Source organism: Hesperophylax consimilis, chromosome 23 (genome assembly GCF_061612785.1).
Source record: "Hesperophylax consimilis isolate HC1 chromosome 23, BYU_Hcon_1.0, whole genome shotgun sequence".
Taxonomy (NCBI): domain Eukaryota; kingdom Metazoa; phylum Arthropoda; class Insecta; order Trichoptera; family Limnephilidae; genus Hesperophylax; species Hesperophylax consimilis.
Window position 1 is genome coordinate 22,308,366 of NC_142858.1, and position 22,705 is coordinate 22,331,070.

A 22,705-nucleotide genomic window follows, 5' to 3' on the forward strand; every position below is an offset into this window, starting at 1 on the left:
AATGTATTTAAAAGCTAGACCTTCATACAAAAGGTGCTGAACTTCGGCTTAATTCAGTGCACACACTTCACAGAAGAAGTCAAAACAGTCGTTCGTGCCGACAGTGAATGCTTGCCTCGACTTAGAACTTAGAACTCAACAACAACAGTGTATTTGTATTGTATTGTTATTGTATTGGACATTAGTGCATCCGTTATGTACCGGATTTACGTGAAATGGCGGGGCCGTGGCTGCTGAGGCATGAAGAGCTATCAAACCTCAAATAGCGCTACCAGGGTCCTACCTAATCTAACTGTCATAATTAAACCTGCACTTATCCTGGTGGATTTATTAACATTGAATCAATGTTTCGCTAAAATAATATAAATATAATTCAGTGTAAATAAACGCCGGTCATAAAACGGCATTGACTTATAATTAACTAGCTGAAGTCTCCAGTTTAAGCAGAGTTTTTTTGAAACTAAGTGTTGCCATTAATTTTCGTCTTATTTTCATAAAAAAGGTATCAAAATGTTGCTTTAAGGGATGGGAAAAGGGTAAGGGGTGGTTTTCACAATATCATGTACTACAGTAACTTTCCTCTTGTTTTAAAGGTCAAGTGTGCAAAATTTCATCAGTATTTGAATAAAATTATGGAATAGTATACAAATAAAATCCACCACAAACACTCTTCTTTCTAAAAAGACAGATATATATTAATTATTATAATAAATAGCTGATGTCCCCGGCGTTGTCCGGTGTTTACGCAGAGTTTTTCCATGCCCCCCCCCCCCCCCGCTACCAACGGACACTCTCCTTCGTATTAGAAAAAACATCATGCTGTGTTATTTCTTTCTCATTTAGTTTGTAATTAAGTCTGTCCTCCTTCAACCAGCTCATGGGCGGAGTATCTATCGTAATATGACAATCTGATTAGTTAGTTTGCCTCTCAGTAATAATAATAATAGTTTGCCGGCAACCCGGTCGTTTATTGTATAGAAAAAAAGGTTTTATGACAATGTTGCAAGGTAAGATTCCCGTATCACTAGAGACAACGTCTGTTCCGAGACGGGTAATAATATAGAAGAGATAACCTGATTTGAAGAAGAAATATTACATATACTTTATACAGAACAAATTTGATACACACATGTACATACAGGTATCCCGTAAGCTATGGATCAAAGGAAGTGGGGTGATGAAGTACTTTTTTATAAATATTTTATGGCATGAGATATAAATAATATAAATAATAAAAGGTTTACGAATTGGACCACCACATATCTGGTCATTTTGATTTGCAAATCACCTTTCCTTTTTATTGTAAACATTTTGACCCTCTCCTAACTCCTAAGAAACTTTGATCATGTAAAGTTCCAGTAAAATAAATTAAACTTCAAATACTTTTATGTTCAAAAAATCATCAGAGAGTGAAAATTAGTTCTAGCTGGAATCAGCAGTTTTTTTTAATGTTTTTTGTGGTCCACCTTTCTATGGTACATATTTTTTGAGTCAGCTTGGTTCAAATGCTATGTTTTTTTAAAGAAATGAATATTATTACAAAAAAACTAGATTACTATTCTAAATGGGATACAGAGTTCATAAAAATAATTTCATTGGATAATACATCATTTAGCAAAACAATTAGAATGAAAGCACTGCAAAAAAACACACACACAAAAATTAATTTAATATGGAAGAGTTAAGAATTGGAACACTACATATGGGTTAATTTTGATTGCAAGTAACCTCCCCTCTCACCCAGTTTCGTTTGATCCGTAGATTACGAGATACCTGTAGATAAAGCTCTTAGGCTTATTACATTAGTACACCACGCTGACAAATTGAAAGGACGCGCGCCCTACTGTTGTGTTAGGCAGCCTCCTGTTTCATCTATATTACATATATAGTCTCTAGATTATACAGGTTTTCCAATAAGAGGTGTTATTTTGAATAGCCCGCTATTTCGGTAGATGTTACTTTTGAAGCTGTCATTGTTTGACATTTGACGAGTAGAAACTACGCCATTAATAAAAATAGAACGATACACGCTTCAACGCACTGAAATTATTAAAATTCACTTAAGTGAATCAAATGCAAATCATCTTGAACGCCTCTATGTATCTTTATGTATCTTTTTTATGTATCTTTTTATGTATCTTCGTTTTAACATACTTATTTTAGCTAGTCTTAAATCCTGTATTCGTATAGGATAACTTGAAACTTTAAATTTGACTGTCCTGAAACGGTAATCCTTCCTAGTTGGACAGTCAAAATCATAAAATGTAATCAATATTATATTATAAACAAAATAAAAAAATGAGGCCCATTTCCACCTCGGTGGCTTCGTCAACAAGCAAAATTGTCGCATCTGGGGCTCGGAAAACCCAAGAGTTATTGTTGAAAAGCCTCTCTATCCTCAACGTGTGACTGTTTGGTGCGGTTTATGGTCCAGCGGAGTCATTGGACCTTACTTTTTCGAAAATGAGGCTGAAGCAACAGTTACGGTGAATGGATTGCGCTATCGAGAGATGATTAATAATTTTTTTATGGCCGGAATTGGATGGTATTGATCTGGACAACGTTTAATTTCAATAAGATGGCGCTACGTGCCACACAAGCAACGAAACCATTGATCTTTTACGATTGAATATCAAAATAATACCTCTTATTGGAAAACCCTGTATAATATATTCTGTGTACAATAGTCGAGAAAATTCAAAATAAATTCTTACGATACCTCTACAAGAGAGAGTTCGGTGTTTACCCACGGCTGTTTCCAACGGCATTTATCTTAGGAATGCTGGGTATCTGCAGCATTAGTTCTAGGAGGGATGTAGCATTACTGCTGATGCTGAACGGTTTCTTATCAATACCAGACATTCTGGCTGAAATAGTCCCGGATGTTTCACGCGAGGCCGCTAACACAGGCTTATAATTGTTCCCAGGTGAAGAACTATGCCCTAGGAACCCTTACTAGGTTAATTAACCTGTTAACCGGGCGGGACGTATAAATACGTCAAACGTAAACAGTATCGGGTACGGGTAGGACGTATAAATACGTCCTTGAAATATATGTTGCGCCCTGGAACGAGCGGGACGTATATTTCCGAACATATCACACGGAAATTGAGTTTTTAATTTTTACACATTTTAATTTTTTAAACTCAATGTTTCTCTTTTATCTGTGTGCTTTTATTTATTGTTCTGTAATTATAACCTTTTTTATATTTTTTTGTAATCTTTATAATTGTTTGTAAATATTCTATTTTTTTAATTCGATGTTTGCACTTTTTTTGATGCATAAATAAAAAAAATATATAAATCAAATTAACGTCCACCGGGCGTGACGTATTTATACGTCCTAGTGAAGGAGTTCGCGCCCGTTGTATGTTGCGTAATTCAAAACTGAACTCCCCGGTTAACAGGTTAACTGGCTCGCAGGAAATGTGGATATTTTCCACGCGTCTTTCAAAAACTTTAAGCACGAAGTATCTTTTAACTTTTAATATTATGCACCTACATTTCCAACGTGTAACCTTTTTGTTCCTACATTATCTATGGTGACTATAGTTTTTGTAATATTTTAATCGCTTTGACTATGTATTAGTTTAAGTACTGTTTTTGCAATATAAATAAATAATATAATTGTAAAAAAACTGGACTGTGTAAAACGGGTAGTCCGTTTAGAGATTCCATATCTTATTGGACGGGTTCCAGTATTTATAACATAGACGTCCGGTGGGAATGTTGCGTTTACCGGTATTTCAAGGAAGGTGATCAGAAAAAGAAGAGTCAATGATCCCTTAGCCATCTATACACGGCCAGGATACATGAGAAATAGTTTCCAACATATGTTACGTGGGTACGGGGTTAATATTTGCATCGTAAAAATGACGTAAAAATGAAATCTCATGCACAACAAACAGAGAAAAACTCATGATTAAGATTATAATTTAGGGACTAATTTTGTTCAAATCCAAGTATTACGTAAGCAGATTTATTACAATTATTTACCCCCTCTTCCCCCTTGTCGCAAAAAGTAAGCAAAGCTCTTACCCCCCCCTCCCATGCTTACGTAAAAATTGGTACCTATATGCATTTTTCTGTTAATGTATTCTGTTTTTTAAGCGAGTACCTAAACGTATTAATTATTTGTGGGAATCCCTGAATATGTATTCGGTTTCAAACATCGACAATGTGTGGGTTGCCAATGTGTAAAAAAAAAATAACTACTGCTGAGCAGTGCTGACGTAAACACTATCTCGACCCCCCCATGTCATCAAAAATAAGCAAAGCAAAGACCTCCCTGCCCCCCTATAGTGCTTACATAATACTTGAACGGCCCCTAAGCAATAATTACTGCCTGAAATATCCATACAAATTGAAAATATTTCCCGAGTAAAATAAATGCAACCGACGGGAATTGAACCCCCGCACCTTCTGATTGCCGGTCAAGTGCTCTGAACCACTAATCTACGTCGGCTTATTCCCAACCCGCCAAATAATTCAAAATATACTAGTATTTCAATCAATAATTATTTCTTATGTTATCTTTTGTGCCATGCATAAACAACCTTATCTTATAAACATTAGTTTATAATTTATTTTTTCAATAATACTTTTTAATATATTTTACGTTTACACATCTGACGGGCCTGAATTCGTTTTTTAACCCCTAAATCTTGACATTTTGCAATATACGAGTACTTTCCTTATGAAAACTGTCGGAATACAGATTCCGCGGAAAATATAAATTCGCTATTTTTGAAAGAATTTATTCAGAATAAAATGCCATTCCTGAAATCAGATGAAAGACTCTTTCAGATTTAAGCATTACAAATCGACACGTGCAATTAAAATTTTAAAATATTTATCGTGATGGTTTTTATCGTGTAAACTGTAATTACTACTTTTTACAAATCTAAATAACATGTTTAATTATACAAAGGTATTATAAAGTTATTGTCACTTAATTTTGTTCGTTTATAATTAAACAAAAATTAATTATGCAAAACTTTAACTAATATTATTCAAAAGCTAAATGTTGTTTACTAAAATTATATCTAAATTTTCTGGGACGTTTAAGGCGATGCCATACGTAGTAATGCAAAATCATGTGTTTTTGGTTTGAAAATTTGGTCACCTAGAAATTTTTCAGATGCTTTAATTAAATACTGCGAGTAGAATACATCTTGGCCTTTGAAATAATCAAGTATTTTTTAGATAATTCTTTTTATAAGCCCAGAAAAAATAATGTAAAGGCCTATGAAAACTACTTTAAAGTTCCAAATCTCCTACTTACGAACCCATTTTCGGTTATGATTTTAATGTATAATGTGGCAAATTAAGTTATTTATAAAATGATCGAAAAAAAAAATATTTATGCCTCAACATCCACAAAATAAAATAAAAGGCACTTTTTGGCCAGGTTTTTTTCTTGCATAAATCAAAACAGGCGGATGGTGTTAAGCGGGAATTTAAACCTTATCGCCATCTACGTAAGGGTTGTTATTGATAGCGGCTCAATTTAAAATATTACACGACGTAGTGCATCGCCTTAAAGTATTTTTAAAATTTAAAATGAAAGCGCGATATTCTCTCTTTCTAACACTGTTTAAATCATAATTCTCACCGTAATACAAAATGAGATAGCATAACTTTTATGAGACTGTGTATGTGATTTATGTTTGTGGTCTAAGGTAAAAAGAATATCTCGTAAAATGGCCCAAGGGGTTAAGGCGGGCTTGTAGAACTATAAATAAATATAGCAATCGATTCATTTCAAAAGTACATATATAGGTACGAATGAACGTGTCGAAGTATAGCCACCGCTTTCTACGGCACCAGGCGTGGGTGATGTGTACCTACACGGAATACAAAATGTAATCAGTCTATTCACCGATAAACCGCGCCAGCCTTCATTCGAGAAATGTCAGAAGAAATTATTGTTATTGTCTCTGACAAATACTTGGAACGTACTTGTAAATAAAACGCTTGAGGTAAATGACCTTTGCGTCTAAAAATATATTACATATGCGAATCGACTGCATTATCAAAAATCGAAAATACTTTAACCACACTTTGAACTTGAAATAATCATATTATTGATTACACAATGTACGGCGTTTGCTATCTTATTTACCGATGGTTACGATATTATACGCGTCGCTTTTAAAATAATTGATAGACTATCGCAAAAAGATTCCAGAAACCGTAACTCGTGTTGTTATTATATATATCATGATTTTAGACTATTTTTAAAGCTGAAAACCAGTTTATTTTTTTAAGAAATAACTCAATACTGCATTTAATGTCCCGATTTTTAGGTTAGTACGAAACAATACCCTAAAAAGTGGAAATCTTAACGACGTAAGTGAAGAAGGCGTGTACACAAATATTCGCCGCGCGGCCCGGCGAATTGGACAGACCTACGGTCGAATTTGGCCCAGCAGACCTAGAAAATTGAGCTTTCCTCGGAGTTTATTTTAAATAATTCTGATAAACTTTTTACTAAAATCTCAGATGATTCTAACAGAATACCTCGGGAAGTTACTAATTCATCGGCAAGAAAAATAAAATCTGGTGCTTACCGCTAATTATAAACGGAGAAAAATGAATATTGCTGATTTATTAAATTCCGGTTAAAAACGAGATTACAGGCCGTTTACCAATAAAGTTTTAGTACATTCCCATTATTCGGAACACGACTTTATGCAGCTGAAATACGAAAATATTCGAATTTTTATGAACACATGTTCCGGCATCGTCATTATACATTCGTATCTTGCTAAAAGTGTACTAGGAAACCTATCAACGCATTCGCTAAGGGCCTGCAGTGCCGTTTTTAACCTATTCTTAATAAGATGGAAATATTTTATATCAGTAAGTTTTCTCCGTGAATAGATTAAAAACGTTTTATAAAATTTTCAAACAGTTTTACGTAAAATATTTTAAAAATAAGGAACTGTCCTAATTAATCTTAATTAAATATACATAAACAAAAGAGATACTGTAGTTACGAAATCGTCGGAATCAATTAATACACGTTATTAAGAGTCCTGTAACGCCTTAACGCCATTTTTCAGTTTACAACAAAATATCTCCCAATATGTGTAGACATAGAAAGTACTCAAACAAGCAGTTAGTCTCGCAGTACATAGATAAAGAAGATAAGATGATAATGTAGTATGAGAGGTCTTTGGAAGTCAAACAATTACAATACTAACACATTCGGGTGAAACCAATTTGCACATGAAACGGAAAATTTACGGTGTACTTGACTTTAAGAGTCTTTATTTGCATAACGCATGAATTCTTCAGAGGAATATTTGTGTCATCTACATTGTAAGATTTCTGTCTTATTTTTTTTGTAAACATTTTAAAAACTCGCGCCTAATCCTTTAAAATATTTGTAATGGCACACTTAACTTATCAGGGGTGAAAAGTGGAACCAACAAGCTAACTTAGTGTTTTTTAAATGTAAAATTTATTTTTCATCCTCGTAGATAGATATTAAAAGAACTTTTGAATTTAGTGCCTGCATACTAAGGACGGGTTGTTACATAGAATTTGAACAATTCATAAAATTTCAACGTTCATTTTCGGGTCACGTGTACGTCCTATTCAAGTACTGTTATTATATAGTTATAGGACAGTTACTTGAAAGAATCTGAAAAGAACTTTCACAAAATTTGAAAATTAACTTTGTAATTTGAAGAATCATTTAAATTCTCTGAAACAACCCGTCCTTAGTACAACTGCTTAGTAATGGTTTCGTAACATATTTTTCTTTTTTAATGTTTGGACATCCAGGACAGGTAAACTGATAAAGAAGTGCCAGTGGAAAATTAAAGTAAAAGCAGTCGGGGACATCCGAGGAAGAGATGGCACTACCTTATGAATCAAAGGTGATTTAGCAGGGGTGCCCGGGTTCGGGTTCCAGGTTGAGGTTTGGCTAGGTCTTGACGGATGCGTCTGCTCATCTACTGTTTGGTGAGCCGGATTGGGAGACCCTTTGACCTCTCCAGCAGAACTATCTCGCTCGCCTGCACCGCAGTGGAAGGGATGGATTCGTACGTCCGTCACTCCTGGACATAGTAACTCCCAGATTTCTACCCACTCCCAAAACCTTTTTCCTTCCCAGAACATCATCTCCTTCTTTTCCTTAAAAAGACCCTCCGCACAGAATCCCCAAAAATTACATAGGCCCTAAGCGAAATTATTTTCCTCGAGGCCTCCTGTCTGGAGGTAATGCAAAAAAAAACTGGAGAACAGAATAACAAGAGATAATGTATGAGACGATACGATAGAGTATGGATGAAGCAAGGAGCGTACGCGAAGACATAATTATATGGCGCTTTATCCTCTCTCTTTTCAGGGGAAATGGTGGGATGGATAGTCGGTTAGTTAAATTTCAAAATAGAAAAAAATAATAGACAAAATCATTTATTTTCAGACAAACACTCATGTCCCATATTTAACTACACACACTTACAAAAGAGAGCATTTTTAGCCCCAGCGCTTTTCGTACTAATTCTTTACCTTTTCATATTGAGCTTGTGAGTTAAGCAAATATGCAAGTACGTATTATTTAGTGTGACCGATATTGGTAGACAAAGTCAATAAAATATGAATACTATTTTTAATGGGGCGATTTTCTCAATACCCAATTTACAACCTCTGTCTTCGGGGGACAAGGTATTTAAATAAACCTGTTCTACCGCTGAGATAACGAAATAGAACATTCGGCCAGTCGTTCGATACAAACTTATACTATTGACGTTTTAAATATCGGTGCAGTGTAACTGATTGGATAGAAAATCATGATACACTTCTTGGTTATACTATTGGTGCTGGTTGGTTACTATTACTCAAGCCCAATTTAAATGTGCCTATATACTATAAATGCGTTGTACTCTATCTTGCAGAAAGGTATCAAATATTAAATAAAATATTTAATAAAGAAATGTGATCTAGGAACAATAAATTAACTTTACCACGATTGTACTATTTGGGCAAATTTGGTTTATTTGGGCTCCATTCGGCAAGAATAACTACTTGTTTATTGAAGATACTAGGCAGTCAAAATGAATACTTCCTCAATAGCTCATGATGAAAATGAGGTCTCGAGCTGAAAATATTTTCGTTGAACTATAAATTTTAGATATAAAAAGCTGTGTAAATTTAGGGAGTCATTGTATTGTGATATTACGCAGTTAAAAGCGTATTTAAAAACTCATGATGGAAATGAGGTTTTGAGTTGGAAATAGTTGGATTGGACTGTACATTATAGGAAGAAAAAAATATGTGTAAATTTCAGGACGTCTAGAATATGTGAAATTTTCAGTTGAACGATGATGACAAAATCAATTTCATATTTGATTGACAGAGCAATAACAACTAAAGACTGTCTGGATTGAAAGATCTCGTCTTGCCATTAAATATATCAACGTTGTAAACATTACATAATACGCTTTCTCGTTGACGCAGGAAAATAGTGTCATACAAAACTTTGATAATGGTATCATAAATACATAATATATTATAAATCATACATCTATACTTTCATTTAAACGCTCTGTGGTCCAATTATGCAATTCTGGTTCACATGAGATAGTAACTCATGAAATGACATGTGATAGAAATAAAATGATAGATGTGGTTCCAGACGAAGATAGATGTTTCGCCGGTCATTTTCACGCTTGAATCAATCACTGAGGCGAGTTTTTGAAAGGTTGTCATCATAAATAATGTTCAGCAAATAAAATAAATCAATTGTGTCAATTTCAAAAAGCGCGGCATTGCTGTAAACTTATAATATTAGTGTACGATAATCCTATGCAATCTACGCATATATACAAGTTTCACATTATACTATTACCATTGGCAACTCTTATGCTATGTGAGCTCCTGTTTTAATATGCCTTTCTATTAAAGTATAAAGATGTACTAATTAAACATTTTAGCAGTGCATATTTTAACACCTAGTCTTCATTTCTTTTACTAACTTTGTACTAATGTTTTTTTTCTTTTGTCTTCTTCACTGATATAATCTTATATTTTTTGCTTTCTTACTCTTTCTATACTGTACTACGGCTGTCAATCATTGTTTAATGTAAATGGCACTTGCGCCGTTATTTCTAAATAAATAAATCAATTTGTTGCAATATATCTTTTAGCTCCATTTAAATTCGTGTGTAAACTTACCAAATTCTAACATCGCTTTTAATGGTTGGAGGCAAACCAACAAAACCACAACGCGTGCGCAAAAAAACAAAATTAATTCAGAAACAAAACAATGTATAATATTTTCACAAATTAGAATTTTGGGTAGGTGACAGCCTTCAAAAGGTCAAAATAGCTATTATTAAATTTAATCGATTTAAATTTAATTTTAACTAGTATAACGTCAAAGTCGAACCAATCGGTGACAGAGAATGCTAAATTAAAAATGAAAAATTAGAACATTGTCAAGCACATTTTGATGAAAACCTAGTTAAAATGGGTGTTAAACAGGATGTTGCAAAGTTATTACGAAGATATTATGAATATATTTAAAAGACAGCAAATTATTAAAAAAATAGAATACAAAAATAACGTAATTTTTACTATTCGAATTTTGTAGACAGTTGTCATAACATATGAAGACACGACTGTGTTCGAAACTAGTCGGCTTTAAATTCAATTTAAAAATTGCATGTTTTAGAAATACCAAATACCTATGTATAAAAAAATTCAAAACTAACTTTAGTAAACATAGTTATTTTTCGCAAAAACGGCGCTACATAAACTGTTCAAATATTATTAATATAGTTATAAAAAATACAATCAAAATCGCACTCTGCAAACAGGAAAATACATTTCGCAAAACACATAAACAATCACAGTTTTATTTTTATGTGAAACCGCACAGGAGTCCCAACTGCTCTAAACCGTATGGAGCCAGTGGGGGGAGAGGAAGGTGGGAAAGTACCTGACTATCAGAATCTGATCACTAAACACGGCTGAAGCAATTTCAAGCAAAGTTTCAACTGATGCTGGCAGAATCTTCCACTTTGGAACGAGCCGCAAATAAACTTCGTTTTATTTTTAATGAGTAAATTGTGAAGTAACACAAATTAAACATATTAAATTTACTAGCGCACGCCGGGATTTGAACCCGCAACCTCCGGCTTGATATTCGAGAGCCTTACCCCTCAACCACAAAGGTTACATAGATTTTAGTAGCATGCAGTAATTTTTTTAAAAACCTCCATAAAATAAAATAATACACCGTCAACAACATTTAAGTGTGTTTTTTTTTAATTTTTGCAAATCTTTAGGTTTTATTTATTTAACTTGTGTAAATCCTACAATTTCATTATGTCTATTCTGAACAGGGTGACATAATCCTGCGCCCCAATTAGCACCAATTTGTGCATCCATAGCTTGCACTAATCGGCGCGTTAACTCTAATCACCCAGGGCAGGATCCATGATACAGAAATGAAGTAACCAAAGCTCGGTGGTATTTTCGTATTGAAGGATGAGTTACATATTTAAATAATAATTCACATATATATTGTGGCCTATATATATATATATATATGGGCCACAGTAATCGTTCATAATCAATAAGAGATATAGACTACCGAGGGTTGTGGTCAACAGGATGTTTCCTTAAAGCCAGATACCTAATCCTAATGATAATCAATTGTGACCATGAAATTTATTTGACCACAATAATAATACGCCGAAGTAATAGTTAGTTTTAATCTGGTGTTAAAATCTGACCGAAATGCCATTCATTGATCAGTTAACCAAATAAAAATAATAATAGGCAATAATTGAATAAAAATTATAGCTCAAAGCATTAATTTTCATAGTTACAATTGTACCTGGTACGCTAGTATACTAAAAAAATAACACAAAAAGATACCTACAAACGTAAATCACAACAATAGCAGAAAATCTGTGTACTGAAGCAGCAAAATTTTTAATTATTGTTATCCATAGCGTCACGAAATTTACACAACTGTCTGTCCTCGGTTTTTCCAGGTCAAAACAACTATTTTCAGCTCGAAAAGTTGCCTTTATCTTGCATTAAAGAACTTGTTTATTTATTTAAGTGTATTTTTCTAACATTAAAAAATAATAAGTTTAGTAAAACTCATTTTTGGAAAGACAACATTATACAATTAAGAGGAAATTGTTTTCACATAAGAATACAAATTTAAAAAGGTGTCCATTGTTGAAGAGTGTACATAGATTTTTAGTTCATAGACCGACTTTACACATTACGTAAGATATATAGAAGTTAGAGAGTTCCAAAGAAAGATTGTGTCACTGGTTAATAAAACTGCTGAGAAAATATCATTTATTATTTAGATTACTGGGTAATGCGTTGTATTGCTTATATGCCAGGGTTATAAGGATTTTTTTTAAATGATGAACTAATGTTTATAAGACAAGGTTTTTTATGCGTAGCACAAAGGATAACAAATTATATTCAAATTAAATTAATTAACACTATTATAATATATACGCGTATATATATGCCGCCGGCGGCATTTATTTTTACTCGGGAGATATTTTCAATTTGTATTGATATTTCAGGCGACTAATTATTGCTTATAATTATTTGTATTGTAAGGAGTTAATTCCAAATTTAGTCGTGTGGATAGATGATTATGAGTATATTTGATTTTGTGTTGGTGTATGTCGGAATTAAAGGCATTAATTATCATTATTTTATTAATTACGTATTGTTTCCCCTTATATATATTTCAATTACGGTGTTTACATTATTTATGCTATTTTGGAAAAAAAATCAATATAAAAACGATATCACATTAAGCATAAAACTATTCATAAAAGTTAATAATATGCCAGGCGATGAGTGGGGAGTTGAGATGATGGATCTGTTATGACAGTTCTTCGATAGGTTTGTTAGACTTGCTAACCAATGGCAGGTACGGGCTTTATTTTGTACTACCCCAACACAATATTACGCTATATACAATAGCACCTAATGTATACAGCGCCATATAAGAAGGATAGCACCAAAATAAGAAGGAAGAAGTAAAAGAAAAACCAGGTCTAATGATTATGTAAAATACTAATACTACAAAATTTCTACAAGACCTGAGAATGAGATGAAAGGCGATGTGTTGATCATTTTTTTTTTAAATTAAATAGTGTAGTTTACAAAGTTACTTACTTAATTTAAATAAAAATGGCGCCACAAAGTGATTTTGCAATTATTCAAGGACTTATGTATGTATATTGTTTACGTCCAGAATAGAATTATAATTACTTACTTACTAAAATCAAGATAAATAATATTCATTTATCTTCACATATCGTAGATAAAACAGTTCATGAAATGGTATTTCTTAGGTGAGAGCAATCTTGAGATAACAAAGAATTGTATCATCTACATAACATACAAAACATAATGTAAATATAAATTTACAGAAATTATGCTACATACGTGATAAGTGTTTAAGTAGTATTAATTACTTCTTACTAAAAGTCAGTAAAAATACTGGAAATACATAATTCTTTTGTGAGAGAAACATTATTACTTAGAAAAGTTCACTTCAAATTAGAGTTTATTGAAATTTTGTTATATTTTTAGAGTTGTTACAGTTATTTTAATTATCTTTTAAAATGCTGTATTCTTACGTAAAAAAACAGCATTAACCATTCTGGATAATTTGTTCGCTTTTGTGAACAACTCACATGGTCTCATAGCAATCATTGTATCTCCCTTACTGCCATTGTGAGAAATATAATCTAAACAATGTTAGAAAGAGAAAACATCATGCTTTATATTCAAATATATAAAAAAACACAGAAGAATTAAAATGTGCACCTTTTTTAAAATAAAGGTTCAAAAGCGCAATTTGAAAACAAATTATGAAATTTCGTGATTTTTTTAATTAATTATTTTTATATTAAATTACAAAAAGCGAGGTGATAGTAACGTTTGTATTACATTTGTCTAATAAAATGATTATGATTTTTTTAAATATATTTTTTCGTTATTATTAATTTTAGTTATAAATCGTAAGGTGAACCATTTTTTTTATTCACGTTCAAAATTTTAATATATTAAAAATAATATTTTTATTTAAAATAATAAATTTTGAAAGCGTATTTTATCACCTTTCAAACGCAATTTTTAGTTATATACTATTATGCAAGACCTAACACACGACACGTATCTTGTTATTATAAAATAAACAAATAAAATAGTATAAAAGCCGGTTTTGCACCCAATTATATCTAACAAACATGTGTTATTGTATCCAAAAACAAGCAAAGCAATATCATCACATTTACATAATGCTTTTTATCACTCTTGTTGTTGAAAAGATAAAGTCAAACGAAAATGGGCAAGTACAATCCATGTACAACGTGCCGAAATTCATACGCAGAGTTAGGCTGTTATTGGCTGACTTCGATGACGTTTACCGACCTTTATCGCGATCTTTGAACTCTAACTTATGCTTGAATAGATAATACATTTCAAAGGTGTTCACAATCAAGTGCAAAGTTTCACGAAATAAACTCATAAAAATTCAAATAAAATGTTTGGAAAACGCGACTACAACATAAATAAACAAACATAAATGGATTTTATGAAAGAATGTGAATGTTTTGTACCTTGACTGATTTCTTGAAAGTAACCAATTGGTCGGTGGCTGGGTCTCTGCCGGACATTGTTGATTTAGTTGAGAATAATTGGTGCACTGCGAACGCAACGATGTAGACGTCGAAGAATGCCGCGGAAACGTCAAAATCCTCCTTATATACATGTTGTTATTATCGAGCAAAGGTTATCTATGCCCACTTATATCTTGTTGTTACGGCTATGCTTGGGTGCGTATTATTTTTTGTGCATAGAAAAGGCGAAAACGGGGCAGGTTGTTTCAGTTGGAATAATTTATGAGGACTGGGTTCAATTCTCAAATAATTCTTCAAATTTTAAAGTTAATTTTCAAGTTCTGTGATAGATTTTTTCAAGTTCTGTTATTATTTCAGTTCTGTCAAGCAACTAACCTATAATGATATAATAACAGAACTTGAATAGGACTTTCACAGAACCCGAAAATGAACCATGAAATTTTTCAAATTCTGCGCAACAAATCCGTCCTTAATATGCAAGCAAAACTTCAAGTTTTGACCAACTAACAGATCACTTTGGATTAATTTTTTGAAGATATATATATATTGTCTAGTTGCAGCACCTACAATAAAAATTGCGTAATTCAAATCATTTAAGAAAAAGACAAACGATGACATTATAAAAACCAATGGTGGGTTAGGAAACGAAATTTTTGAACACCTTTTTTCATTAGTAGCACATTTTGATTCGAGATGAAGTAAAGGTGTACCTTTTCATTTTATACAAAAATACTAATTTCGATTGCGTATCTGTCTGTAACTCCGGTTTGGAGTGAATTGTCATTTTTTCTTCAATTGTCATTGAAGTGTCATTTTCAAAATTGAAATTGATTGTAATATAGAGATAATTCGACGAAGTACCTACCTATAATGTTTTTTTTTTTACCCAATTTGCATGAGTTTCTTTAGTACTTACAGTACCTGCCTACAATAATGTAACATTTTTTTACAATAAAATTATTTTAATAATAAGTTCTAAATGTGTATTTCTTTTGTTTATATATCTTAAGATTAATCTTGATAAAGTAAAGTCCGATTTCCTGATTTTTCAAGGGTATGTGTGCTTTTTCATTTACTAACTAGATTTACTAACATAACATCCCATGATTTTTAGGGGTCTGCCCTAGTTTTAGTCTAAGTAGGCAATTAAAAACTAAAGTTGTTATTTTATTTTTTGTTGTTGCCCAATTGTCAACTTTTCTTTTAGTTTATTGTAAATTAATTATTTCCAGCATATCATTCTACAACATAGCCTGTATTATGTACTATAATACAGGCTAATGTAGGTACTTATATATATTTGCCAACGCTATTAACTAGGAACCTTATTAATATTATAGAAATTTTATTTGATGTGGGTATTTTCTTTGGGACTAGAATCACTGAAATACAAAATTGCCTTTTCCTTGAAGGAAAATGTACAAAGTTTGGTAGATCATAGCTGCCCAAGAGGGAAAGGGGAACAAACGAACATGCGCCGAGCGGAAAGGTGGTTTTCTGTGATTTGTCAATAAATAAATCTGACAGTATACAGGCAACTCACATTGTAACATCACTATTTAGTCCACGAAAACAAAATCTGCTTACTAATTACTGGTCCTTTTTATAATGGTGTGCAAATTGCTGGCTGCGTAGAAAACTTTACCACAAATCCCAAATCAGGTAAACAAAATTTATTTATTAGATACAAATAATTACATACATATTAAGGAAGCTTTGGCTGTCCAACTAGGAAATTTTCCCGTTTTAGGACAGCCAAATTGCCTGGTTTAGTTAACATTTGTACACGCTGCTGTTATGAATTATGTTTCCATACTTTACATTAATAGTTACGCTTGTAATATAGTCTATATACATATATATTTATCAAAGTAATCAAAATAAAAACTTTTTTCCACACACTTTTTTCCAAAATTTAATATTTTGTTACACCATTTAGGACACTTTTGCAAATGTGTTCTAATTTACCCACCTCATTCATTTTTCCAAGCATTTTGGTTAAGAGGAAAAAGTCCCACAATGGACGGCGCTGCAAACCTTCTTTACCTTACTTTAAGGAACTCTACTTTTCCGTGCAGGGTCTGGTTAATCAAAGTGTGCTCTTCGGCGGTCAACTTACGATTGTAGTTTATTTAAAGCTTTCTCGAACCGTCCTAATGCCAAAAATATGATCACATGGTTTGCCTCCAGCTCATAGAAATGATACCCAGTTTGGAAGTCTATCAATTTGAATGTCTGTGGGTTAGATCATCTTTTGAACTGTACTTATGATTGTCAAGATTTTCATGTTCAATAGTCTTATTTTATTATCAACTATAACAGGTTGATACCTAACATTGCATACAACTATCAGCACACTAAACTTTGATCCTGATCAGGGCCGGCACTGAGCAGGCGCAATTGGAGTAGTTTGCTTCGGGCGCTGAATTGCCAAGGAGTCAAGGCGCTGATAATAAGATAATTAAGCGCTCGCCCTGGTCCTGATGATGAATACTGAGATACTGCTAAAAAGGTGGTTCAATTCTAAAGTAGTTAGTACCCTTGTTGAATGTGATGAACTGATAGTCGGTAGGGTGTAGGGATTAGACCAATGAAACCAAGTTCACAGTTAATTCAGGTTTATTTAATTTTGAGGTTATTGACATAAAGACCTACTTGTCATACAAACAGCAGTTTCTACATTCTACGTACAAAGTATTAGAACAAGCATTTTAATACTAAAATTTATAAAATTTTAAACATACATAATATTATGTATAAACCGATCCCTAGTTTGTATATTTAGCAATTTTGGTTAAAATATTATATATATATATATATATAAATTTTTAATCTAAGGTATTTGGATTGAGTTTCGACATTTAATGTTAATGGTAATTCAAAATTCATGAAAAATATTCATTTTACATCATTATTATACTATTACTTGCACTTTATAAATCACACTTAAATGTACAAAATATCATATCCATAAGCGACCTATTCTATGTGACTATTTTCGTAGAACACATAAAGATGTTCACCAATAAACATAATATAGGTACACACACAGGATATTGACATCAAACACAAAAGTCTTAAATAAGTCTAGCGTGCCAGTTACATGTTATATATACGGTTTGTGTGAATTTCTATGTGGATTAACACCCTAAACCAGGTATATACACCTTTTTGAGTAGGGATACTTTGATGTTCAAAGGAATTAATTTTGTTTGAGCATCATTCAGGACAGAAAATCGATGCTAGTGACCCACTTGACCCACACCAAGTGACTGCTAGTCCTGGGCCGATCGGTCAACTTACGTGACCAGGAATCATGACTGATAAATGGAACTTATTCTTTATACACTTACTTATGGAACCGGTCCCTGGTGGCAGGTAAGTTTATTGACAGTATGCTAATTGCTAATATGATCTGATTTGGATACTAGGTACACAAACTTACCGTCTCTCTTACTTTGTAGCGAAAACGAGATTCGGGATGCCCAGTCTAAAAATTTATACATCAATGGTCGTTCACCACACCTATCACGGGTGGTGACTGTGCCGATGCTCATGATAAAATAATAAAACCCGTTTTGAAAAAATCATTCAAATGATCCGGCGGTTCACAATTGACCCAAAACTAGTTTCAACAGTTCCATGTACAGAATTAAAAATGGTTGTAAATTTTTTTTCAAATCACCTATAAAATTGCCAACATTAATATTTTACCACTTTTCCTACACACATAGGATAACAGCTATGTGCGGCACTTTGTGTGATATCATTATTTTAATTTAGAACTGAAGTTGGATGGTACATAAGGAATATACCTTAATAAGCACATATCAGAAGAAGAAAAAAACACTGCTAAATGGGTATTTTAATATAAAATGTAATTTTGGTAAGAGAGATGTGGTCACTGTGATAAGTCAAACTCTTCTGACATTGAACAGAATATTCAATGAAAATATACATACTTAAGGTAACCATCCAGGTCAGAGCATTATTCCACAAGATATTAGCTCCATTTCTTAAAACATTGGTATAAATATTATTTTATTTGTAATGCACTTAGAACACTGTTGTTAATTTCAAATACATTTACAACAACCTCATTCCAGTGATAAAAAACACGAAGAAGCAAAGCTAAAGCTTCTGTTAGATAATACCAGTTAAAAGGGGAGTTCTTGAAAGAATGGTAAGACCACCAGAATGTTGAGAAGTGTAGAAATAAAATTCTTATATTTTCTCTGATAAAATTGAAATATGATAAAAAGAATAATAATATTAAGAATACTCAATTTTTAAAAACATAGTTTCCGAGGGGAAAAAGTTCCATTAGTTAAAGGCGGTGGTTAGGTATTGAAATCAAAACAAATTCTATTGAATTCATTGTCAATCGAAATAAATAAATAAAATACATTTCATACCAAACTATTTTACAGCAACAGTTTCCAAAAGATAAACACTAAGGACGGGTTGTTTTGGAGAATTTGAACAATTCATCAAATTTCAAAGTTCATTTTCAAGTTCTGTGAATAATTTTTTCAAGTTCTGTTTTTATTTCAGTTTTGTCAAGCAACTAGCCTACAATGATATAATAACAGAACTTGAATAGGACTTTCACAGAACCCGAAAGTGAATGTTGAAATTTGATGAATTGTTCAAATTCTCCGAAACAACCCGTCCTTAGACATGCTTTATATAAATCATTAAAAACCACTGAGAGAGAATGATGCAAGCCTAATTCATAGCGTGACTGACATTATTAATAGTGAATAAATTACATACAATTCGCAATTGTATTTATTTGTGATATAATAAAGTGGGCACCATTTATTTAAATAAATAACCCTAAAAATAAAATATAAACAATGTACATACTAAAGAAAATTTACAATTTTAAATATTTCTGAAATGCTTTTACACAATACAGTATAACTCGATTAAACGAAATTATGAAACGCAAGGAAATGAAAAATGCCTTTTCATTATACACCGTTAATACACAATAAATTCAAAAATATCAGTCGTGATATGCCTTCAATGTTAAATGTTCCAATGTTCTGGGGCTCGAGCGTGACTAAATTCATCTGCCCTGACCAGGAGAATTAGGGACATTTGCAGTGCCGAACTGGGCTAATTTGCTGGTTGCCACAACACTAAGCACTACCACACAACAGGCGACAATACTACCTATGCTCGTTAATGTAATAAAATATCAGTCAATGAATACATAATAATATTATGTATAAGTGCTGACTTTTATTTGCAAGTGTAAGCGCTTACTAGTTTAGTGTACAATGGCTTTATTTAAAAGTAAAAGATTTTAAAATGCAATTATTGTTAGTACATATATTATTATAATTTAAAAAGGTAAAATCCTCCGCAAATTTTATGTTAAAGCACTTTCATCAATTCACTTGACTTATTGTTAATTTAAGGCATTCAATCCATTTCTTTAATTACAGCGGTAATCGAGTCATACTGCACCAAAGCATAAGAAATTACACAATAATATGTTGACTACCTTAAGCAATGCGTAAACTGTATACATAATAATACATATTATAATTTCATTGACTAAAAAAATATTACATTATCACTAAAGCTTAAAAAGGTACACTTGCTGAGCTAGTTCATTAGATTGATTAAATGGCATATCCGGTATTTATAAATGGGTTTTGCGAAACATATGTAGTTAGTTTTTAACATAGGGTCGCTGCGAATCCATCACCGCATATACATTACATGTCATTTCATATCCCGAAATAACATCCGTAGAAATAAAATCACATTTTTCCAATTGGAATGGTCCTACAAAGATATTAGTATTGTTGCAAATCTTCAATGAACACCGAATGCTTGATATCACTGCAGGATTTTTGACTCTCCTAGAAAGTGTTTACATAAGACTTGCGCGGAGATGGACTTGCTTCGACTACATTTCAATCAATGACTGTTTTCAATAAGAAAGTATTCGGCAGTTAAATCAAGGTTAAAAGTAACATAAATGATATGCTACAAAAAGTTATATCAAATACAGAATATGAAAAATTTGTGTTCAAAGAACCCATGCCATTTTCATTTGCTACAGAATTGAGTTTCCCCATAAAACACTGAAAGTATCACAAGTATTCATTATTGGTGTTTTCATTTTGTAAAATTGTTTTAGAACAGTTTTTGTAAAGGAGACACTGGAAGCAATTACGCAGTAAAGTTATTGTATAAATACATAAACTGTTTAATGAGCCAATATGCTATTAAATAACTAGCTGAATTGACTATTCAACTAAAGATTAGCCCATTCTCGCTTTTGAGATCGTTTATGATTGAGACTCCATTGCCTGTTCAAAGTAAACTTGGAAATGTAATCAGGGATTTTTCCAAAGGAATACAATTGCGCCTGCAGCACAAACTCGTTAGTTATCTTTAATTGAAGTTATTTGAGACTATTACATTTGCTTCAGTTATTTTATCTTACAAGTGTTCTTATGAACATCAAATATAAAATAATAGAAAGAATAATCACTTCACATTTAAATTAATAAAATCTCTACATCATCAATTAAGTTTAATGTCTTCAGTCAAGAACTTGAGGTCTCTTTCGCTTTACTTAACAATCAATGGTATTATGTCTAGAGATAAATAATATTTATGACTACGATAAATAATTTGACGGTCTAAAAGATAAAGACAGAGAATAAATAAATGAAATAAAGGATTTCACTCAAGGGTTGGGTATTTAAGATGGAGCCACTTGCCAGACGATCAAGTGGCTCCGTTCTATCTTAGCCTCTTGAGGATTGACGGTTTCACTTCCTTCGATGGTTTCTCCTTCCGCTAACACCACACTGTCCTCCATTTCACCATCGCCTGCAATACACACATACCATAGTTATTGAACATGTACCAGAACTAAACTGAGTGTGCGGATTGATTGGTTGATGATTGACAGACATTCTGAATATGTACCTATATCACCAATCACTCCCTTTATGGTGGTTGCACTGCCACCCAATCGGCCCGAGTTGGTTTTTACAGTTTTTATGGTCACTACTTAGCCGATGCACGTAAAACAAGTATCACATACAAGCATGTACACACAAGTCAATGAATTAAACAGTTGGATCAATAATATTTATAAATTAATCAATTTTTCCAAAAGTCATAATATTTTGCCTGAATGACTTTGTTGCTGTAGTTATTTACAATTTTAAAAGCAATTTATAATGAATTAATGCAGTTTTTAATTTAGTTATATTGCCGTTTTAAAACTGATGGCATAGAAACTTTAAAAAAATATATTTAGTATACTGCTTTTTATACCCCGCATGTTTTATATATTTATATGGTAAAACTACCAGTCGAAATCCCATCCTTTTTTAAGAAGTGGCCATTTAATAAAAATGTTGCTGTATAAAAATACCCAGCATATTTATTATTATAATTACGTATAACTTTTCACCTCTAATATTGGAATTTTGACTCAAGTTTTCCTCAACGGCCATAGATTTGTATTGACATATTATACAGTAGAACCCCGTTAATTCTGAATCCATGGGTCTTAAAAAACAAATTTCCACGTAAATCTACATTTAAAAAAAAAATTCCCCAAAGTAGGGTTTCGTGACGGGCCCGCTTATATATATTAGATATATAGGTATTAGAAATTAAATCGTAAAAACAAGACTTATTTTGCAGCGGATTTCTATCCATCCAGCCCTTCAAATTCAGATATTCGAAGTACATTTACAAAAATACGACATAATATGTACAGAATAAATCGAAAATTCGCATTTGATTACCATTGCGGTCGGCCATCCAAATTAAGATTTAGAATGCCAGTAGGGAGAGAAAGTGTGGCAAGTGAAGAAAAGGGGCAAATATAGGGAATAAACACGCGCGAAACGTAAATGAAAAGGGCGAAAGAGCAAGCTCTCTCTCATAATGGATTCCAGGCATCGGTGGAAACAAAATATAAATTTTATTGGTAGGTAAAATTATTATTTTTTTTTTTTGCAAAAATCGATTTTTTCAAAATTACACAAACAAATTTATGTGTATGG

The 22,705-nt window shown here is 32.4% G+C and overlaps 2 protein-coding genes across 4 annotated transcripts in view; both read right to left on the minus strand.

The window, feature by feature from the left end:
- Cat (Catalase) overlaps positions 1–14,789 on the minus strand; it is a 32,117-nt gene extending 17,328 nt beyond the window's left edge. The window contains exon 1 of the mRNA XM_089646022.1: positions 14,631–14,789. Within this exon, the coding sequence (XP_089502148.1) occupies positions 14,631–14,687 (57 nt within the window). The 5' untranslated portion in view covers positions 14,688–14,789. The remainder of the gene's footprint in view (positions 1–14,630) is intronic.
- Positions 14,790–18,243: 3,454 nt separating this feature from the next.
- Positions 18,244–22,705, minus strand: part of syd (JNK-interacting protein syd) — a 38,156-nt gene continuing 33,694 nt past the window's right edge. For 2 of the 3 annotated variants that reach the window (XM_089646184.1, XM_089646183.1), the window contains one exon: positions 18,244–21,512. In XM_089646184.1, coding sequence (XP_089502310.1) covers positions 21,382–21,512 — 131 coding nt within the window. In that variant the 3' untranslated portion in view covers positions 18,244–21,381. The remainder of the gene's footprint in view (positions 21,513–22,705) is intronic. The other variant, XR_016304593.1, reaches the window with a different exon arrangement.